The sequence below is a fragment of the Acromyrmex echinatior genome, chromosome 7 (genome assembly GCF_024713525.1).
Source record: "Acromyrmex echinatior isolate Ae372 chromosome 7, ASM2471352v2, whole genome shotgun sequence".
In the NCBI taxonomy this organism is placed as follows: domain Eukaryota; kingdom Metazoa; phylum Arthropoda; class Insecta; order Hymenoptera; family Formicidae; genus Acromyrmex; species Acromyrmex echinatior.
The window spans coordinates 14,730,699-14,746,760 of NC_141858.1; the positions used below are offsets into that span (position 1 = coordinate 14,730,699).

Genomic DNA, 16,062 nt, shown 5'->3' on the forward strand with positions numbered 1-16,062 from the left:
ATTTATATAACATCATGTATTTGTCGCACACGTCAGTCTGAAAACCAGTGTTTATTTCGATATGTCACTGTTTTGTTGCTTGTTAAAAAATTTATTTTATTCCAAAATAAGTAAATGTTTGATATCGAAATATCTTTTAATTTTCTACACGTTTTTGGCATTTATTTAGTTACAGTGAGTGTAAAAAATATTCGTACAGAGAAAATGTTTTTAAAAAAACTTTATTTTTAAAAAGTAAATATTATCCAGCGAGAAATGAGTCATCCAACTGATGTCAAATCGATATCGAACGATGATTTCAACATCAATTTGATGTCGATTCGATGTTTAATTAGCGATTATTTCTTGTTGGATAATTAACAATTTATTCATAAAGAATAAAATTTACTATATGTTTCTTAAAATTATATATATTAAAAAGATGTGTATTAATTATAGAAAATATATTATCTGAAAAATAAGTGAAAATTAAAAATTGTTTGGATGCTCAAAAAGTACAGTCGAGAAATTTCTTCTAAAATCAGTAATACATGCGAAGTTCGTTTGTTTATGTTAGAACAGAATGTATTCATTGTATAAAATTGCTAATTAATGTTTATTTTCTACAAATAAGACTTTTTTCATAAAAAAATTTCCTTGTAAATTTCCGAATACTTTTTGCTCTTACTATATATTTCATTGAATCTTAAAGGTTTATGTTGTTTAATAATAGTTCCGTTATGAAAAGATCCTCTTTGACAGTGGATTGAGGCAGTTGGTCGGTTCAAGGTCAAACCACGTGATCGAAGTTCCTCAGGAACTTCAAGTTTTGGATATTTCTCTCCTTTTCTTTCTTTCTCTCTCTCTCTCTCTCTCTCTCTCTTTCTCTCTCTTTCTCCGCCTTTCTCCTTTTACTTGCTACATCGTGTTATCCGCGATGCCTCGGTGACATACTTCTCGCCGAGACTGTTTTTTTCGATGTGTTTCATCTTCCGCTCGTGAGTTCAACGATCCATCCGAAACTGTGATCCGCGCCTCCGTTAGGCAAGCAGATAAGCGGGTAGGCAGGCAGGCAAGTAAGCAGGCATGAGGCCAGCAAGCACCGCTAGTAGGACACCGTCCTCAATAGCACGTCGAAAGTACGTGTGGTGGACGTCAGTGATCTTACGAATGCTCTCTATCGACCTGTACACCATCTCTGTGGTGGTGCCCTCGGCGCACGAATAGACAGGCGGCTCATTATATTCGAAAATATAGCGCCTAAAGCTGACGCGAAATCACGCCTGTAACAGTGGCTCGTGGATAGGTAGGTGAGTGGGTGGGTGGATGAGTCGGTCGGGTTGGTTGATTGGTTCGTGTGCCAAACATCAAGAACGAAAACCTCTTCACCTCAATTAATACCGTTGCTGGTAGTGGTAATATCAGTTAGTAGTGGTAAATACGGCGGTAGTAGTGGTTTGTAATCGGTAGCCGTGCACGCGAGTTTCATACGTACTTGTTCTCTTTACGTGAGATCGCTTAGAAATTATTTCGCAATGTGTAAAGAGTATTGACAATTACTAGAATTATTAATTACAACTATTAGAAGCTACGTGTATTGATAGCGATATTGGTAGCGCCGAGCAACAAAAAAGCAACTTGTATAATATAAATAACGCAAGAAGAAAAGTTATGTATCTTTTTAATTAGCACCGATTTTCTCACCAATCTAATGCACGTTTAGCAAACAGTTTTCTCGTCATCTATAAGATGTATAACAAATATCCGTTTAACGTGTAAGAAAAAATTTGACGTTAACATTTCTCGAAAGGCATAATTAACTTTTACAGAACTACTTTCACGAGAGTCTCTCTTTATCAGCATTGTCATTCGCGTTAACTGATTTGTAGAGAATCAGACGTTTCTTATGGTTTTTACGTATCATACTATTATTATTTCGTTACATAGCCGTGCGAAATTCCGTTCCACGTCCGCGGGAGATTTCCAGATATCACGATAAATGCGTCCGCGCTAAATGTGCGCGAAATAACAATTCGCGGCGATACGCTTGACGTTGCTTATTGTGTGCCCGGTCGACAGTAGTGTGGTAGTACCGAGATGAGACAGTAAACGGGCTGTCTCCTAGCTGGGACACATTGTGCCAGAGGTTGTTCTACAACGGCGAGCAGACAGCAGCAGATACCAGAGCTACGGAGGAAGTGGGTTTCATTAGTAGTGGTGGTGGCGTCGGCGGTGGTGGTGCTTGGGTGCTCGAGTGCTGGTGCTGGTACTGGTGCTGGTACTGGTGCTGGTACTAGTACTGGTACTGCTATTGCTACTGCTATTGCTATTGTTCTTGCTACTGATACTGCTACTGGCGCTTGGTGTGTTGCTTGCTGATGGTGGTAGTGAGTGCACGGTATAGTTCACTTCTCTCTTTGTAAGTTCACAGTATCATACATCTCACGAACTGAGATTTCACCTACGTTTCTTAGTCGTTGGTATAGCGACTGGTCTTCGGGATCTTTGGTCTTGCAGTCGTTTACCTTTTCTTCTTCTCTCTCACTCTCTTTCTCTCTCTCTCTCTCTCTCTCTCTCTCTCTCTCTCTTTCTCTTGGTTTTTTTCTATTTTTCTTCTTTTTTCTTTCATTTCTTCGTGACTTCCGCAAACGCCGACCATCATTTCCACTGTCCATGCCAACGTGATCACGTACGATTGAAAAAAAGTGTGTGTGTCCTTGTCCTCTTCGCCGGCACCGTGTGTATCCATATAAACGACTTGACACGAGAAGTAACGGGAAAAAAATAGCATTGGAAAAACTCGTCGTTCACACATACTGCTTCGCGTGTCGCTTTCGCAAATAGTTTTGCGCGCACACAAAGAAGTTGATTTTACGATCGGATTCTACAGATTTCACGCAGTGATCTCTCCAGTGCTGATACGTTTAAGCAATCAGGTAATGTAAATGTTCCAAGAACAACAAGGTTCTAATAATTAAATTTTGTACAAGCTATTATTTTATAAGTTATTACTATATATAATAGAGCTGATATTATAATTTAAAGTATTGTATATTGGCTTTCATATAAAAAAAAAAGGCAATAAATATTATATCTCTCATGTTATATTATACGCACATTTTCGACGCACGAAGATTACAATATTTTCATTGAAAATGAAATGTATAAAATGAATGTATAAAATATTAAGTATACATCTCATACTCTTTGTACAATTTATACACAAAGTATTTTTAAGTATTTTTGTATAAATTTTTATATTGTGCCCTGTTACTCTTTTTCTCTCTCTCTCTTTTTCTTTGATAGCTATATATTGGGTCATTTAAAAAGTATCCGCGGTTTTATCATTCAAAAATTGAACAAAAAACCGCGGATACTTTTTAAATGACCTAATATTTATACTTATTACTAGTTACTTAGACTTCGTTCACTCATAGATAATGAAAGGGATTCCTAAGTTTAAAGTTTTTTAATTACAAGTATATCTCTCTCGGTATTCGTATATTTAATGATATTGTTGCAGAATGTATCGCGTACTACTTTTTCTCATCTTCATTTACGGGAATATTCGTGGCATGCAATTCCATACCAAAGGAGATGTACCTCGTTTATATCATCCGCGCTACTTAATGTATGAGGAACCGTATAACATCGAGTTCAAGTATCACAATTACGAACAGATGAGCCGCTTTCTTCGCGCGACGTCCCTTCGATTTCAAAATCTCACTGCGCTGTATTCAATAGGAAAGTCGGTGAAAGGTATATTATCTTCTTACAATGCTAATTGAGATCACAATAAATAGCGTATTCTGAAAGAGGACGCTGTCTCGTTTGGTGTTTCATTTATATATTTTAACATTCAAGTAACAATATTAATGTAGAGAAGAAATTAAATGCAATATATATTTAAAAAACATAAACAGGCAGTTGGCATAATGAACGGTGCGCAATTAACTTTAAAAAATTTTATCTTACGTGCCAGTTGAATTTCAACATTCGCACTAGACTATGTTACTAAATATGTTCCTTCATATCTTAATTATTTTAATTAGTTCGGATAGTGGTGTAAAATACTATTTTTATATTTTTTCAATTTTTTACTCAGTGACTATGTTTCCTTTTACTACAGTATTACCATCTTGACAGAAATATACGTGGATATGTTCAGAAGTTCACATTACTATATATAAGCCCTCGTTTTCTTAATTAAATTTCTCACCTGCTTCATTAAATGCATTGTAATTTAAAGATTTTAATCATTTTTAACCATTCAGCTTTGTAACTAGTGAGATCTTTAATGGAGGAATGATTACGACCGGATTAACGTCACTTGTAATAATTCATTTATTTAACTACAACTACATGGATCATTGTTAAGAGTCTCAATTTTGCTGAAAACGGTTAGAATCGTAAACATGTACAACTTAATCATTTTTATTATGTGGAATAAAATTTTTTAGAGCTAATTACGCACCGTTTACTGTGCCAATTTCTGATTACCCGTTTATTATTTATTTGTATTTTTTTAATTTGTCGTCTCGAAAATTTTAATATTGTTACCTTTGAAATATATATGTTGTAATCAAGCGTTGCTCATGCGATAGGTCGAGATTTGTGGGTAATGGTCGTTTCCTCCTCACCTTACGAGCACATGATCGGAAAACCTGATGTAAAGTATATCGCTAACATACATGGAAATGAAGCTGTGGGACGTGAATTAATGCTACATCTTATTCATGTACGTAATTATGTCAAGCATTGAAATTTCCACGTCATTTTATTCGCAATATGATGAATAACACATGCGCGTATGTTACATTTTTACAATTTTAACTCACCTATACATCACTTGAAAAAAAGATTTATTCGGATAAGAGATTTTATCTAGTCAAATAATTCCAAATGACAATAGTTCATAATTATAAATTAATATTGATATTAACTGATGATCGTTAAACCAATGTGAATAATAATATTAATATTAATGATTCATTTACGTTCAAAAAATGGCGCACATATCCCAACAAACACCAAGTTACATGTTAGTTGTAATTTTCTATTCAGCAATATAACTGTAATATAACATACGTAATATAACACGTGTCATATTACAGTTATATTGTTGAATGGGAAATTATAACATATACATTACATGTAATTTGGGATGTTTCTTACAAATGTATTCCTTTTTTCTTTTTTTCCTTCTAGTTTCTCGTGACATCGTACGGATCAGACGAATATATTACATGGTTATTGGACAATACAAGAATTCATATTTTGCCGTCAATGAACCCTGACGGCTTCGAAGTCTCTAAAGAGGGACGTTGTGATGGTGGTCAAGGCAGGTTAGATTATTGATATAAAGGATTTATATTTATTTATATTTATTTTTTGATCATTTCTATTTTTCCAATCAGGTCAGGTTGCACTAATCAACGTTGAAATTTTTAGTTCAAACCTAATTGTCTAATGTTGAACACATTGAGACACAGTCTTTTTTGAGATTCCTTTCAAAGGGACTTTCTTTCGATTTAAACGTAAAATTGAAAGGTTTGCGCTTAATGTTTCACAAAGTAGCCATAGACCGAATAAAATACTTAAATGAATAATCGTCAGGAACACCGACAAATACGTCGTTAAATACTTCTGTTTTTGCTAAAGGAAATATATCTTGAAGCGTCTAAATACGCTTTGCGATATAATCCGTCTTTTAATCGCTTTGCGCAAAACAAATTAATTAGCTTCTAATTCTCATTTTTACGATTCGATGTATGATTATACAGGTATAACGCGCGCGGCTTTGACCTAAACCGTAATTTCCCGGACTATTTTAAGCAAAACAATAAAAAGAGCCAGCCGGAGACCGAAGCCGTTAAAGAATGGGTCTCGAAGATTCAGTTCGTGCTTTCGGGCAGTCTGCACGGTGGTGCGCTCGTGGCCAGTTATCCCTTCGACAATACCCCAAATTCGCGTAAGTTAAATCACCTTGGTTCAGTTACCGTTTCGCACGCGGAGCTAAAATCGTTAAAAAGCGGGCAGCGTGGCTCGCTCGATCGTCCTCGATCTGACTCCGAGCCACGAAATCACACGGAGTCGTAACACACTCTGCTCTGTCGTATCACGATCGTCCTCTTTACGAGATGTGATTCTGAAAAAAAAAAGAACGAACAAAAACAAAAACAAGAAAAGGAAAGAACAGCATTACTATTTTTTGGATGCAGTCCTTCCAGCGTTTCGACTGGCTCGATTTCAAATTTGTTCCATTTGTATTAAACAATTGCAATTAACAGACAGATTATAGACAGCTATGACTATAGCTGTATACGGCTCTGAAATTATTATGATATATTATGTAAACTTTCATGCCATCAGGAATATGTCGATCGGCGCCATTATGTGCAGGTATTGTGCAATATGTATATGATTATCTTTTATTATTAGTATAAGCGACTTTATTTACTTTTATCATTTACTTGCAAAACGTTAGAAACATTTCAAAAGTACGAAGTTACTTTTGATTGATTTAAATGTAATATTGAAAAGAATATAAATGATGAAGTTTACGGTTTCTTACGAAAATTATGTTAAGAAAATAACTGCTTTTTAACTGTATTAATGAACGTATGAAAATGAAATATTTGAATGCACAATTAGACATGGCATGAAACACATATCTTGTACAATTTTTCTCTGAACAAAAAAAAAGAGAAAAAGAAAGAAAGATAAAAGGAAAAAGGCGATAAAGTTATAAACATTTTCATTGAGAAATCAGAGCCAAAGATTTAAAAAGAATGTCTTGTAGACTGAGATAACTTGCAGATTACACAAATCATCTTCGTATTTTCTATCTGTAGATCTTAGATATATAGTCCAACGTTTAAATAACGTTTAATAACAGTATGCCGTAACAGTATGATATAGAGAGAATAGTGTTTCAGAGTTTCACATCGACGCCGAGCGTCTCGCCGGATGACGACGTATTTCAACATTTATCATTGACGTATTCTCGAAATCATGGATCTATGCATCAGGGATTACCCTGCTCTCCGTCTCAGCCCGCATTTAAACGTGGAATTACTAATGGCGCCGAATGGTATCCACTTACCGGTGGAATGCAAGATTTCAACTACGTGTGGAACGGCTGTATGGAGATCACCTTGGAACTTTCTTGCTGCAAATATCCACCAGCCGCGGATCTACCACATTACTGGACGGAAAATCGAGTGGTGAGTGGCTTTTGTGGAGTGAGATAGAAAATAAAGATCATATATGTATACGGCTTAATGAGAGAGAAAGAGAGAAAAAAGAATAACACAGATTCGATATCTGATTTTTGGTCTGCATACACTCTAAAAAATATCGGTGTGAATTTAACGACACTTCTAATGTGGATTTAACACCCATGCAGTGTCTACAATTCTTACTGCTGATATTAATATTATCAACAACATGGAGTAGATTTCAAACCTCTGATGTTTATATCAATCATATGAATTTAAAACCCTGGTGTTAAATCCACATCATATTGGTGTTAATATTAAACCAACACAGTGAAAATTATATAGACACCGCTATTTTTCAGAGTCTCTATTTTTCATTCAAATACGTGTTCTATTCTTCTTTATAAAAATAATAATATACATTTATTATTCTTTTATTATTTTTTTAGTCTTTAATCAAATTTCTGGCAGAAGCTCACAGAGGTGTTCATGGTTTTGTTATCGATGAAAATGGTAATCCTATCGAAAGGGCTTCCGTTAAAGTGAAATCACGAGATGTTAGTTTCTCAACAACGAAATATGGTGAATTTTGGAGAATTCTTTTGCCTGGTGTTTACAAGTTAGAGGTACGTTACGAAATGTAATGGTAATAACCTGTTGGATACAACCATTCTTTTATTATATTGTTTTACGTTACTAGAATGCCAAAATTATGATAAAATAAGAAACTTATAAAATAAGACACTGTGCTATTTAAGTATTTACTCACGTTATATCATGTTAAATCTGATCCAGTGAGAAATGACAATGAAATCGATGTCGATTCAATGTCGATTCCAATATCATTTCTCACTGAGGATGTCATGTTTTTATTAGGTATTTTCGAACGGTTATGTACCTCGTGAAGTTGAATTTATAGTAATCAAAGAACATCCAACGCTTCTCAATGTTACCCTTTACTCGGTAAAAGTAAGTAATGCTATCAATTAAAAGATCTACATTTTTGTTTGTGTATTTTGATTAATTATTTTTTATTAATTTAGTTAAATATATATATATATACATACTTTTTATTTGTTATGTTAAAAAAAAGGGAGGAGGATTAGCTATACAAAATAGTCCAAAAAAAATCTATTGCTACATTCGATATTTTATATGTTTTGATTACTCTTAACATATATATTAAAATTTATTATATTTGAAACAGAGACAATACAACGACGAAAATGGGTCTGTTTTATATAACGGAAACATCGGTGGGAGACCTTACCCACATCGCGACCATACGTTACATTATCGACCTCAATCAGGAATTAATACCGCGGCTGACGCCAACAACGGTATCTTCTCTTCTATCAGTAACGGATTTAACAACTTTGTGACTAATCTCTTTGGATAATCTTGTGAAACACATATACAAATAATATTATTTATTTATTCTATATTATCGTGTAAAGTCAAATTAAACTTAGTCTATCAATATTTGATAAATAATCGGTGCAAAGAAACTATAATCCGATTAATAAAATACTGCCAAACAATACTGCAACCTAAGTTATTTTATATTAAGTTTAATCTCTACGCTATAAAATATTTATGTATTCGCCAGGAATGTATTTTAAGAAATGTACTTTTATTCTATTTATAAATATATAAACGCACAACTATATTTTTATTTAAATATTTTGTAGAAGAAAATAGTTAATATAATTAAATCCCTTATTCTATTTTTCTAATAAACTTGTTATTTATTATTAAATTTTATATCTTTTGTTTACAATAATGATCTTAAAATACAGTTGTCAAAAAAAAAAGGAAGCTATGTTATTTTTTGAAATGCGTAATTGTTTGTACAATAGCTGCAATCCATATTGCTGCGGCATAAGCTCCAGCATCCATTTCTGTTAAATACTGAGCTTGTTTTATATAACTAGCTCGTCCCGCTCTGTAAACAAATGAATCATATTACATTAATACTTACAAAAAGTTTAGCACGAAAAAGTGACTAAATTAAAAATATTTTACGAAAATTTATATAGTTTCAAATTAGATTTCTCTAATTTTTTCAAAATATATATGTATTTTACACACACACATACACACACACACACACACACACACACACACACACAATGCGTGTCAAAAATTCCGGAACGGCTAATTATCCCAGAAAGTATTGGTTTGTTGGAAAAATGTTTTACATAAAAGTTGTAGGGCAAATGTATTGTATCTTAAACGTTAAAGTACACAGATTGTCTTATCACAGCATTCATATCTACTCACTTTGGTTTCATATTTCTCGTAGAATAGCATCCTTCCCATGCTGCTGCGGTTATTTTCTCGTAAAAATCACTAGGACACTCCTTTAACAATTTTTCATACGTCGTATACGTCGCATACATTGTGTCGATCTAAAAATATTGATTGGCAAAAATATTAATTGAAAATTTTCTTACATTTTTAATACAAGTCCTATGTCTATTTCACAATAAGTTTAATTTTTTTGCAACAAATAATAACATGGTTATACAAGTTTTAATACTATAAAAAAATTTTCTATTCATTTATCATAGTATCATTAATAATAATATACACTAATAATATATTTTAATAATGTATATATATATATATGTGCAAACCATAGTCCTGTCGCCAACTTTCGCTCTTCCATATTTCTCTAAACAATTTAATCCGCTGCGGAATGCGCAAAACCAAACGTTTCGCATATCCTTCTCCTGCCTGAATGACGCCAACATTTTCGCGCCAGTTGTAAAAAATAAACAATATAGAGCTCCAGAAGTTCCGCCCATGCATTCTTCCGCGATGTTCGCTATTTCCAATAATAACGCTGCTGGATGCGACAAAGATAAATTTTCCAAATTATTTAAAATACCTATAGAATGTAAAGAAAAAGGGAGAATTAGTAAAGTCTTGTTGAATATTAAGAGACATATAGGTATATTGTAATTCATATACGCGTACCGTTGGCAAATCGTTTCAATGTCGATCCGCAATCTCCGTCTCCGCAACCACGATCTAACCCGTTAAGATACGCCTCTTTCTCGATAATAGCTATACAAGCGTTTTTTAAACACAATTTAATCAGGCGCTGATCAGTCACATTTAACAATATTCCTATTTTCTCCACTTTTTCTTTTTTCGCATCTTTCAATGGAGTACTCAATGGAGTTGAAGTCGAAGAAATGCTGTAGGTGCAGCCTGGCCAACACGGTGCTGTCGTTTTTTCATCAAGACAATCGACGAATACGTCCCCATGATTTTCGGTCAATTTTAACAAACTTATATGTATCCCAACGCTATTTAAGGATGTCATTAAGACACCTGAGTAGACGCGAACAGGCTGTATGCCTGTCTTTTCTGCATTAAGAAAAATCAACATAAAACCATGATAAATGTAGTATAATGAGATAAATTAAAAATGGCAAATTGAGAGGAAGAAATTACTTGTTAATTATTTTACGCAAAAACAAGAAGAGCCATTAATAATAGACTAAAGTTACCAGATTCTCCGGGTGCAATCCGAGAAAAAATATTTTATATATAATTATATAAAATTACCTAAAATTATATTATATATAATTTTATATAATTGTAAAATGAATATATTTTATAATATATTATTGTATAATTTTATGTAATTATATATAATTATATACAATTACATAAAATAATATATAATTTTATATAATTTTATATAATTATGTATAAAATATTTTTTTTCGAGGTTCCTGGATTTTTATGTGCTATTAATAATAATTTAAAAAATGGCAAACATTGAAAACATTTTTAATATTAAATTCTGGTTTATCTATAATATTATTAAGTAAAATAAAATAATATACATATATATTAGGTCATTTAAAAAATATCCGCGGTTTTTTGTTCAATTTTTGAATGAAAAAACCGCGGATACTTTTTAAATGACCCAATATATAGTTTTATGTATTTATTTCAAAAAATTTGAAACCTGTTTCCGAATAAGATAACTGAAAGATAAATGCAAATTGCGATTTCTTACGTTACGAGAACATTGTTCGCATCGATGGAATGATTTACATGGCCGGGAGGGCAAAGCTCAGAGTGAAGTCAAAAAATAGTCACCAGGGAAACGTAAACAAGATAGAATGTGGGAGTATAATAAATGATTGGAGACTTAGGGTGCTTTTTCTCATAATTTTATTCTTTTTATCATACAACAAACTGAAGTTCGATTGGTACGATCTCTTGCATGCAAGGACTTGCCACACTACTACTTTTCGATTTAATAAAAAAAAAATCTGGTAATCTTAAGATACGTCTAATAGCTGTCAATAGATTCAGTAAGTAACCGATATGGAGATTGGAAAATCTTCAAATTTATATAATTTTTTTCTTGAAGATGAAAGAAACGGATATATGATTGATTTATATATCATATTGTATGTAAGCGGCTCATATTATGATTTATGTTCATATATATAAAAAGAAGAAAAAACAGTAAATAAGTACTTACGAAGCTGATTTACAACCTCATAGACGATTATTCCTTGTTCCAATTGACTTAAAGCACCGAAATTGTTGACTATAACCGCGACCGAGTCATTAGTGGACAAAGATAAGACTTCACAAATGCGCTTTAGCATTAGCATCACCAGTTCAGATGCGGTCCTGAGCTTAATTCTCTCGTATCCCGCTTCTCCGTGCACACCCATTCCACATTCTATCTCGTCCTGTGCAAGCTCGAACATGAGACCTTGACCTGCATTTAATATTCTCATTGTCAGATTAAGCATATCCATGTAGAGTTATTCTAAATAATAATTCTAATTGTAAGCCGCAAAGTATCGCAGATACGGCATATTCTTTAACCGCGGCAGTATAAAACTGATTTTTCTCTTGACAAAAACTTGTTAAAATTCGTCTGAAGAGAATTCGCTCCAAATATTAAATATATATACGTAATACACCAAACACATCAAATTTTCTTGACATTCTCGGGATAAATAATTTAAGCTTTTAAACTATAAATTTAAATGTAAATTGAATGTACTCAAATATAATATTTTTTTTTAATATAATAAAGGATCCTTATTGTTAAGAATATCCTTGTTAAGATTCCAAATATCCAACCGGATATCCGAAAAGAATACGACATCGGTCCAGTCTGATAATTTTACGATCTGATGCATCCCTAATAGATTACCTCATATATCAAGTATTCGGAAAAAAGTGACTAGGCAACGATAATAAAGGAATAAACAAAGAATGGCTACGTTCAACAGAAAAAGCAGTTTTGCAACTGTTGTAAAATTCTTTAATATGATTAGTTTTGTCCTTAGTTCCTCACTTTAGATCTAAATGTATAAATCAATCATATTCACGAATTTTACAACAGTTGCAAAGCTGCTTTTTTTGTTAAACACAGTCTGTTGTCTAGATTCTGATCCATCTCTCTATCCGTCCATCGGATGGAGGAACAGCCTCATTATAGAAGCGCTTGGCCATGCAAGCTTAGCACATATACGTAATTATCATAACTATGGCGCGACTTGAACGTAATGGTAACTTATGAGCCTTGATTGTCTCATACCTGGTATTGCGCATGCGGATAATCCGATTCCGTAAGTCGCGGTGTTTTGTGAAACGCGTCGTGCAATTTCTGCTACTTCACACAGGGGAAAACCCTTTTCGGCGAAAGCACCCGCAATTTTGATAACGAACAACATGCCGACCAGTCCGCGCTTACCAGCGACGCTCTGTTCGTTTACGGGAATACTGCAGTCATCATCAACGATTACCTCCTCCACCTGATTTTATTAAGATATTATATGTATAATTTTCAAATAGATCGATAATTTTAAAACATTTAATTTATATCATTGTTTGCGGGTAAAAAATGGAAGATTTTTCATTTTACCGCAACTCCCGCTTGCCGAGTCTTCTCAATTGCTATGCCAAAATTTAGACGATCCCCTGTGTAATTAGGTACCACGACCACAATACCATCTAAAAGAAGATATTAATGTACGTGTGATTTAAAAAATACTATTTAATAATAAGTTTTTTAAAGTAAAAAGACCTTTATTATTTTCTGCAATACACTGAAGAGCATATGTGATATGAATAGACGGCGGTGCTGTAAAAATGGATCCTGCTACGGAAGCTGTCAACATACCACTGCCAACAAATCCTAAAAAGACATTCAGCAAAATATTTGCATACATGAAAATTTTCTTCTGAAAACTTTTATTTATGACTATGTATCTAAATATCTCTAATATAATAACACACAAATTATACAAGTGAAATATTATTCACAATATTTTTTATTTTATAATACTTTAGAAAGAAGATTTTATTTATTTTCACGTAAATAAGACAAACGAGATTTACATTGATTGAAATGTTTAACTTAATTCAAGAAAACGCAATATATATATATATATATATATATATACATAATGTTTTTTACCTGCAGCAAATGGTTCGTGTCCACTACCACCACCGCAAATCAAGGCCACTTTATCTTTACGATCCCTATGCTGAATATATATGTGTAGAGATACATAAATTGTATTTAGAATTTTATTACAGAAATATATTATTTATAACAGAGAGAGAGAGAGAGAGAGAGAGAGAGAGAGAGAGAGAGAGAGAGAGAGAGTCGTGCGAACGATTTTTTGATCCAGTGATATATATTAATTTAAATGAGAGTACATTAACGGTATTAAAATAATAGTGTAAAAACTTTCGAATCAAATCACTAGTCGTCAAACTTGGAAAATTTGAAATATTATTTAATACACAATTTTTACTTTTCGTCGATACTCTCCCTTATAAATAATTTAAACTTTTTAATTAAATTTGTACGAGCAAATATATTATAATAAAAAATTTATTTCTTTAAAGAAATAAAAAATTAAGAGAGAAAAAGAGAGGGATAAAGAGAGAGAGAACTTTCTATTATTTTTATAAGACGAAGAATGACAAAGAATAAAATTGCTTTATAAATTTATCTGTCATCCTTTAATTGTAATGAAGCAATAGCATTATAGAAACGTATTTTTATATGTATACGTACATCTGGTGACAGTACAACTCTGTGCGATGCATGATGTTCTAATTGCGGATATGTATAGGATAATCCGGATAGAGTCTCGAACACCGCATCGTCTAACAAGTTAATTAAACTCTTTGACGTTGCCATTGTGAGTCGCGGTCAGATGAACATCAATGGAACATCAACGTTGAATTTCACATTAAATAAATGAGATAAATTTCAACAAGATCTATAAATCCAATGATCCCCACTTACAGATCTCGGGTTATCAGAATGCTTCGTATGACGCATTACATATTTGATAACCGATCTGTAAATTGGAAACGGAGCGATAAAATAAAAATATTACACTCAATTCTTTATTCACTTGTACTAGCTCGAAACGCGTGAATGATTTAAGTTTCTCTTATATAACACGACTCTTACGATTCTTACGTTCGTGCTTTTATAATTGTTACAATTGAATCGAGAATTCAGATACAAGCAATTTAATAATTATGTCTCGAAAATATAACTACTGAGAAAAGAGACAGCCTAAATTATTTAATCGAAAAACAAGATGGGATTATTCGAATCATAATTATTCGCAGTGTGTACGTGAGTTGAACTTAACATTCGATAGATTAATTGAAGCATCAAAATATTATTTGTTTGAAAAATATACCCTTTTTAAAATCAGAATGTATATTAAATGTATGTCAGTAATCTACAAAAAGAGAAATTTTATGTTTTTTGAAAAAATATCTCTATTTCCCCCTTCCCCTCGCCTCCATTGCGTAGATTGATATTACATACATATAAAGATAGTAATGGAAAATAAAGAAATTATCGAGGATGCATACGCAGCACGCCTGATTGTCGACTTGTAGTTGATATTTTTCATCGACTTAAGTCAATTTTCAAAGTCGATATTTAGCTGATAATTACTATTAAAATAAGATCAGATGATTGTCGGCTTATAGTCGACTTAAGCCCAAGACAATGCGAAGGAATAGCGATAGCGATAGAAATAACACGATTTCAGCCTATTAGAAATCGGATATATCGAAATACACAGTTTCTGATAGGTTGAAATCATGTTATTCCTACCGTTATCGCTATTCTCTCGTATTGTGTCTTGGGTTTTATAGTTGACATTAAGGCCCGTTTCCACCAACGAAGATTAACTTTAATCTCGATTCAGTTTAGGCCAAAATCAGACATTGAAGGATGAGATTGAAGATTGAAAGATTAAAGTTTGACCAATCAGAACAAAAAGAGTCAAAACTTCTTTGTCCTCATTGGTGAAATTTCAATCTTTAATCTTTAATCTCAATTTTCGATGCATAGCCTTACTCTTTGATCGGTATTCATAGTCAGTTTTTATATTCAAGATCATCTTAAATTTAAACCTTAAGTTAAGCCTTGAGGTGTCACGAATGCAGCCCTCTGATTGATTTGTGACTTCTTAAAACCGTACTTAAGACTATACTTAAGACGGTCTTGAATATAAGCTCTGACTATGAATACTGGCTATAAACTATTATTATACATATAATGTATATATACACACTTTATATCTAAAGAAACGGCCAAGGCAAATTTTAGTACAATTTCTTAACATTTTTTAATAGTGATGACTCAGCAAAAAAAAACATTGAGATGAACAATAGCTCAAATTAAAGCTTGAACTTTTTTTGACAACCAAGAAAATCAAAATTGAATTACAAAAAATGTTTTACAAAATGGCGAAAGTTGAAGAATCCTTTGAAAAATAGGAAAACAAATTTTTTTAACTATTGTGCTGCTCGAAGGAAGCCGTTG

At 32.8% G+C, this 16,062-nt stretch overlaps 2 protein-coding genes across 10 annotated transcripts; one reads left to right on the top strand and one right to left on the bottom strand.

The window, feature by feature from the left end:
* The first annotated feature begins 587 nt into the window (after positions 1-587).
* LOC105154001 (carboxypeptidase D) lies at positions 588-8,868 on the top strand. Of its 9 annotated transcripts, none has more exons than XM_087408105.1 (11): positions 588-2,177; positions 2,870-2,915; positions 3,503-3,738; positions 4,584-4,717; positions 5,188-5,324; positions 5,763-5,950; positions 6,352-6,381; positions 6,910-7,205; positions 7,649-7,825; positions 8,076-8,168; positions 8,407-8,868. In XM_087408105.1, the coding sequence occupies exons 3-11, from the start codon at positions 3,504-3,506 to the stop codon at positions 8,596-8,598; spliced, it is 1,482 nt and encodes a 493-aa protein (XP_087264231.1). In that variant the 5' UTR covers positions 588-2,177; positions 2,870-2,915; position 3,503; the 3' UTR covers positions 8,599-8,868. The 9 variants fall into 9 exon arrangements, with proteins under 9 accessions (XP_087264231.1, XP_087264227.1, XP_087264225.1 ...); XM_087408101.1 differs by having other exon boundaries at positions 589-2,177; positions 2,686-2,915; XM_087408099.1 differs by lacking the exon at positions 588-2,177 and adding an exon at positions 2,184-2,398 and having other exon boundaries at positions 2,686-2,915.
* Positions 8,869-8,918: 50 nt separating this feature from the next.
* On the bottom strand, positions 8,919-14,774 carry LOC105154032 (triokinase/FMN cyclase). Its single transcript, XM_011069276.2, has 10 exons — positions 14,281-14,774; positions 13,672-13,741; positions 13,279-13,389; positions 13,117-13,205; positions 12,790-13,006; positions 11,713-11,958; positions 10,182-10,577; positions 9,839-10,092; positions 9,483-9,610; positions 8,919-9,144 (listed from the first exon to the last, which is right to left on the bottom strand). The coding sequence occupies exons 1-10, from the start codon at positions 14,404-14,406 to the stop codon at positions 9,024-9,026; spliced, it is 1,758 nt and encodes a 585-aa protein (XP_011067578.1). The 5' UTR covers positions 14,407-14,774; the 3' UTR covers positions 8,919-9,023.
* Positions 14,775-16,062: the final 1,288 nt, after the last annotated feature.

Bases quoted from the DNA above. Each gene is read 5' to 3' on its own strand.
- LOC105154001 (XM_087408105.1), top strand. From the start codon at position 3,504: ATGTATCGCGTACTACTTTTTCTCATCTTCATTTACGGGAATATTCGT. The intron at 5,951-6,351 runs GTAAGTTAAATC...TCATGCCATCAG, and splicing joins CGACAATACCCCAAATTCGC to GAATATGTCGATCGGCGCCA. The intron at 7,206-7,648 runs GTGAGTGGCTTT...TTATTTTTTTAG, and splicing joins ACTGGACGGAAAATCGAGTG to TCTTTAATCAAATTTCTGGC.
- LOC105154032 (XM_011069276.2), bottom strand. From the start codon at position 14,406: ATGGCAACGTCAAAGAGTTTAATTAACTTGTTAGACGATGCGGTGTTC. The intron at 10,578-11,712 runs GTAAGTACTTAT...TTCTTAATGCAG, and splicing joins TGAGGTTGTAAATCAGCTTC to AAAAGACAGGCATACAGCCT. The intron at 9,145-9,482 runs GTGAGTAGATAT...ATTTGTTTACAG, and splicing joins ACGAGAAATATGAAACCAAA to AGCGGGACGAGCTAGTTATA.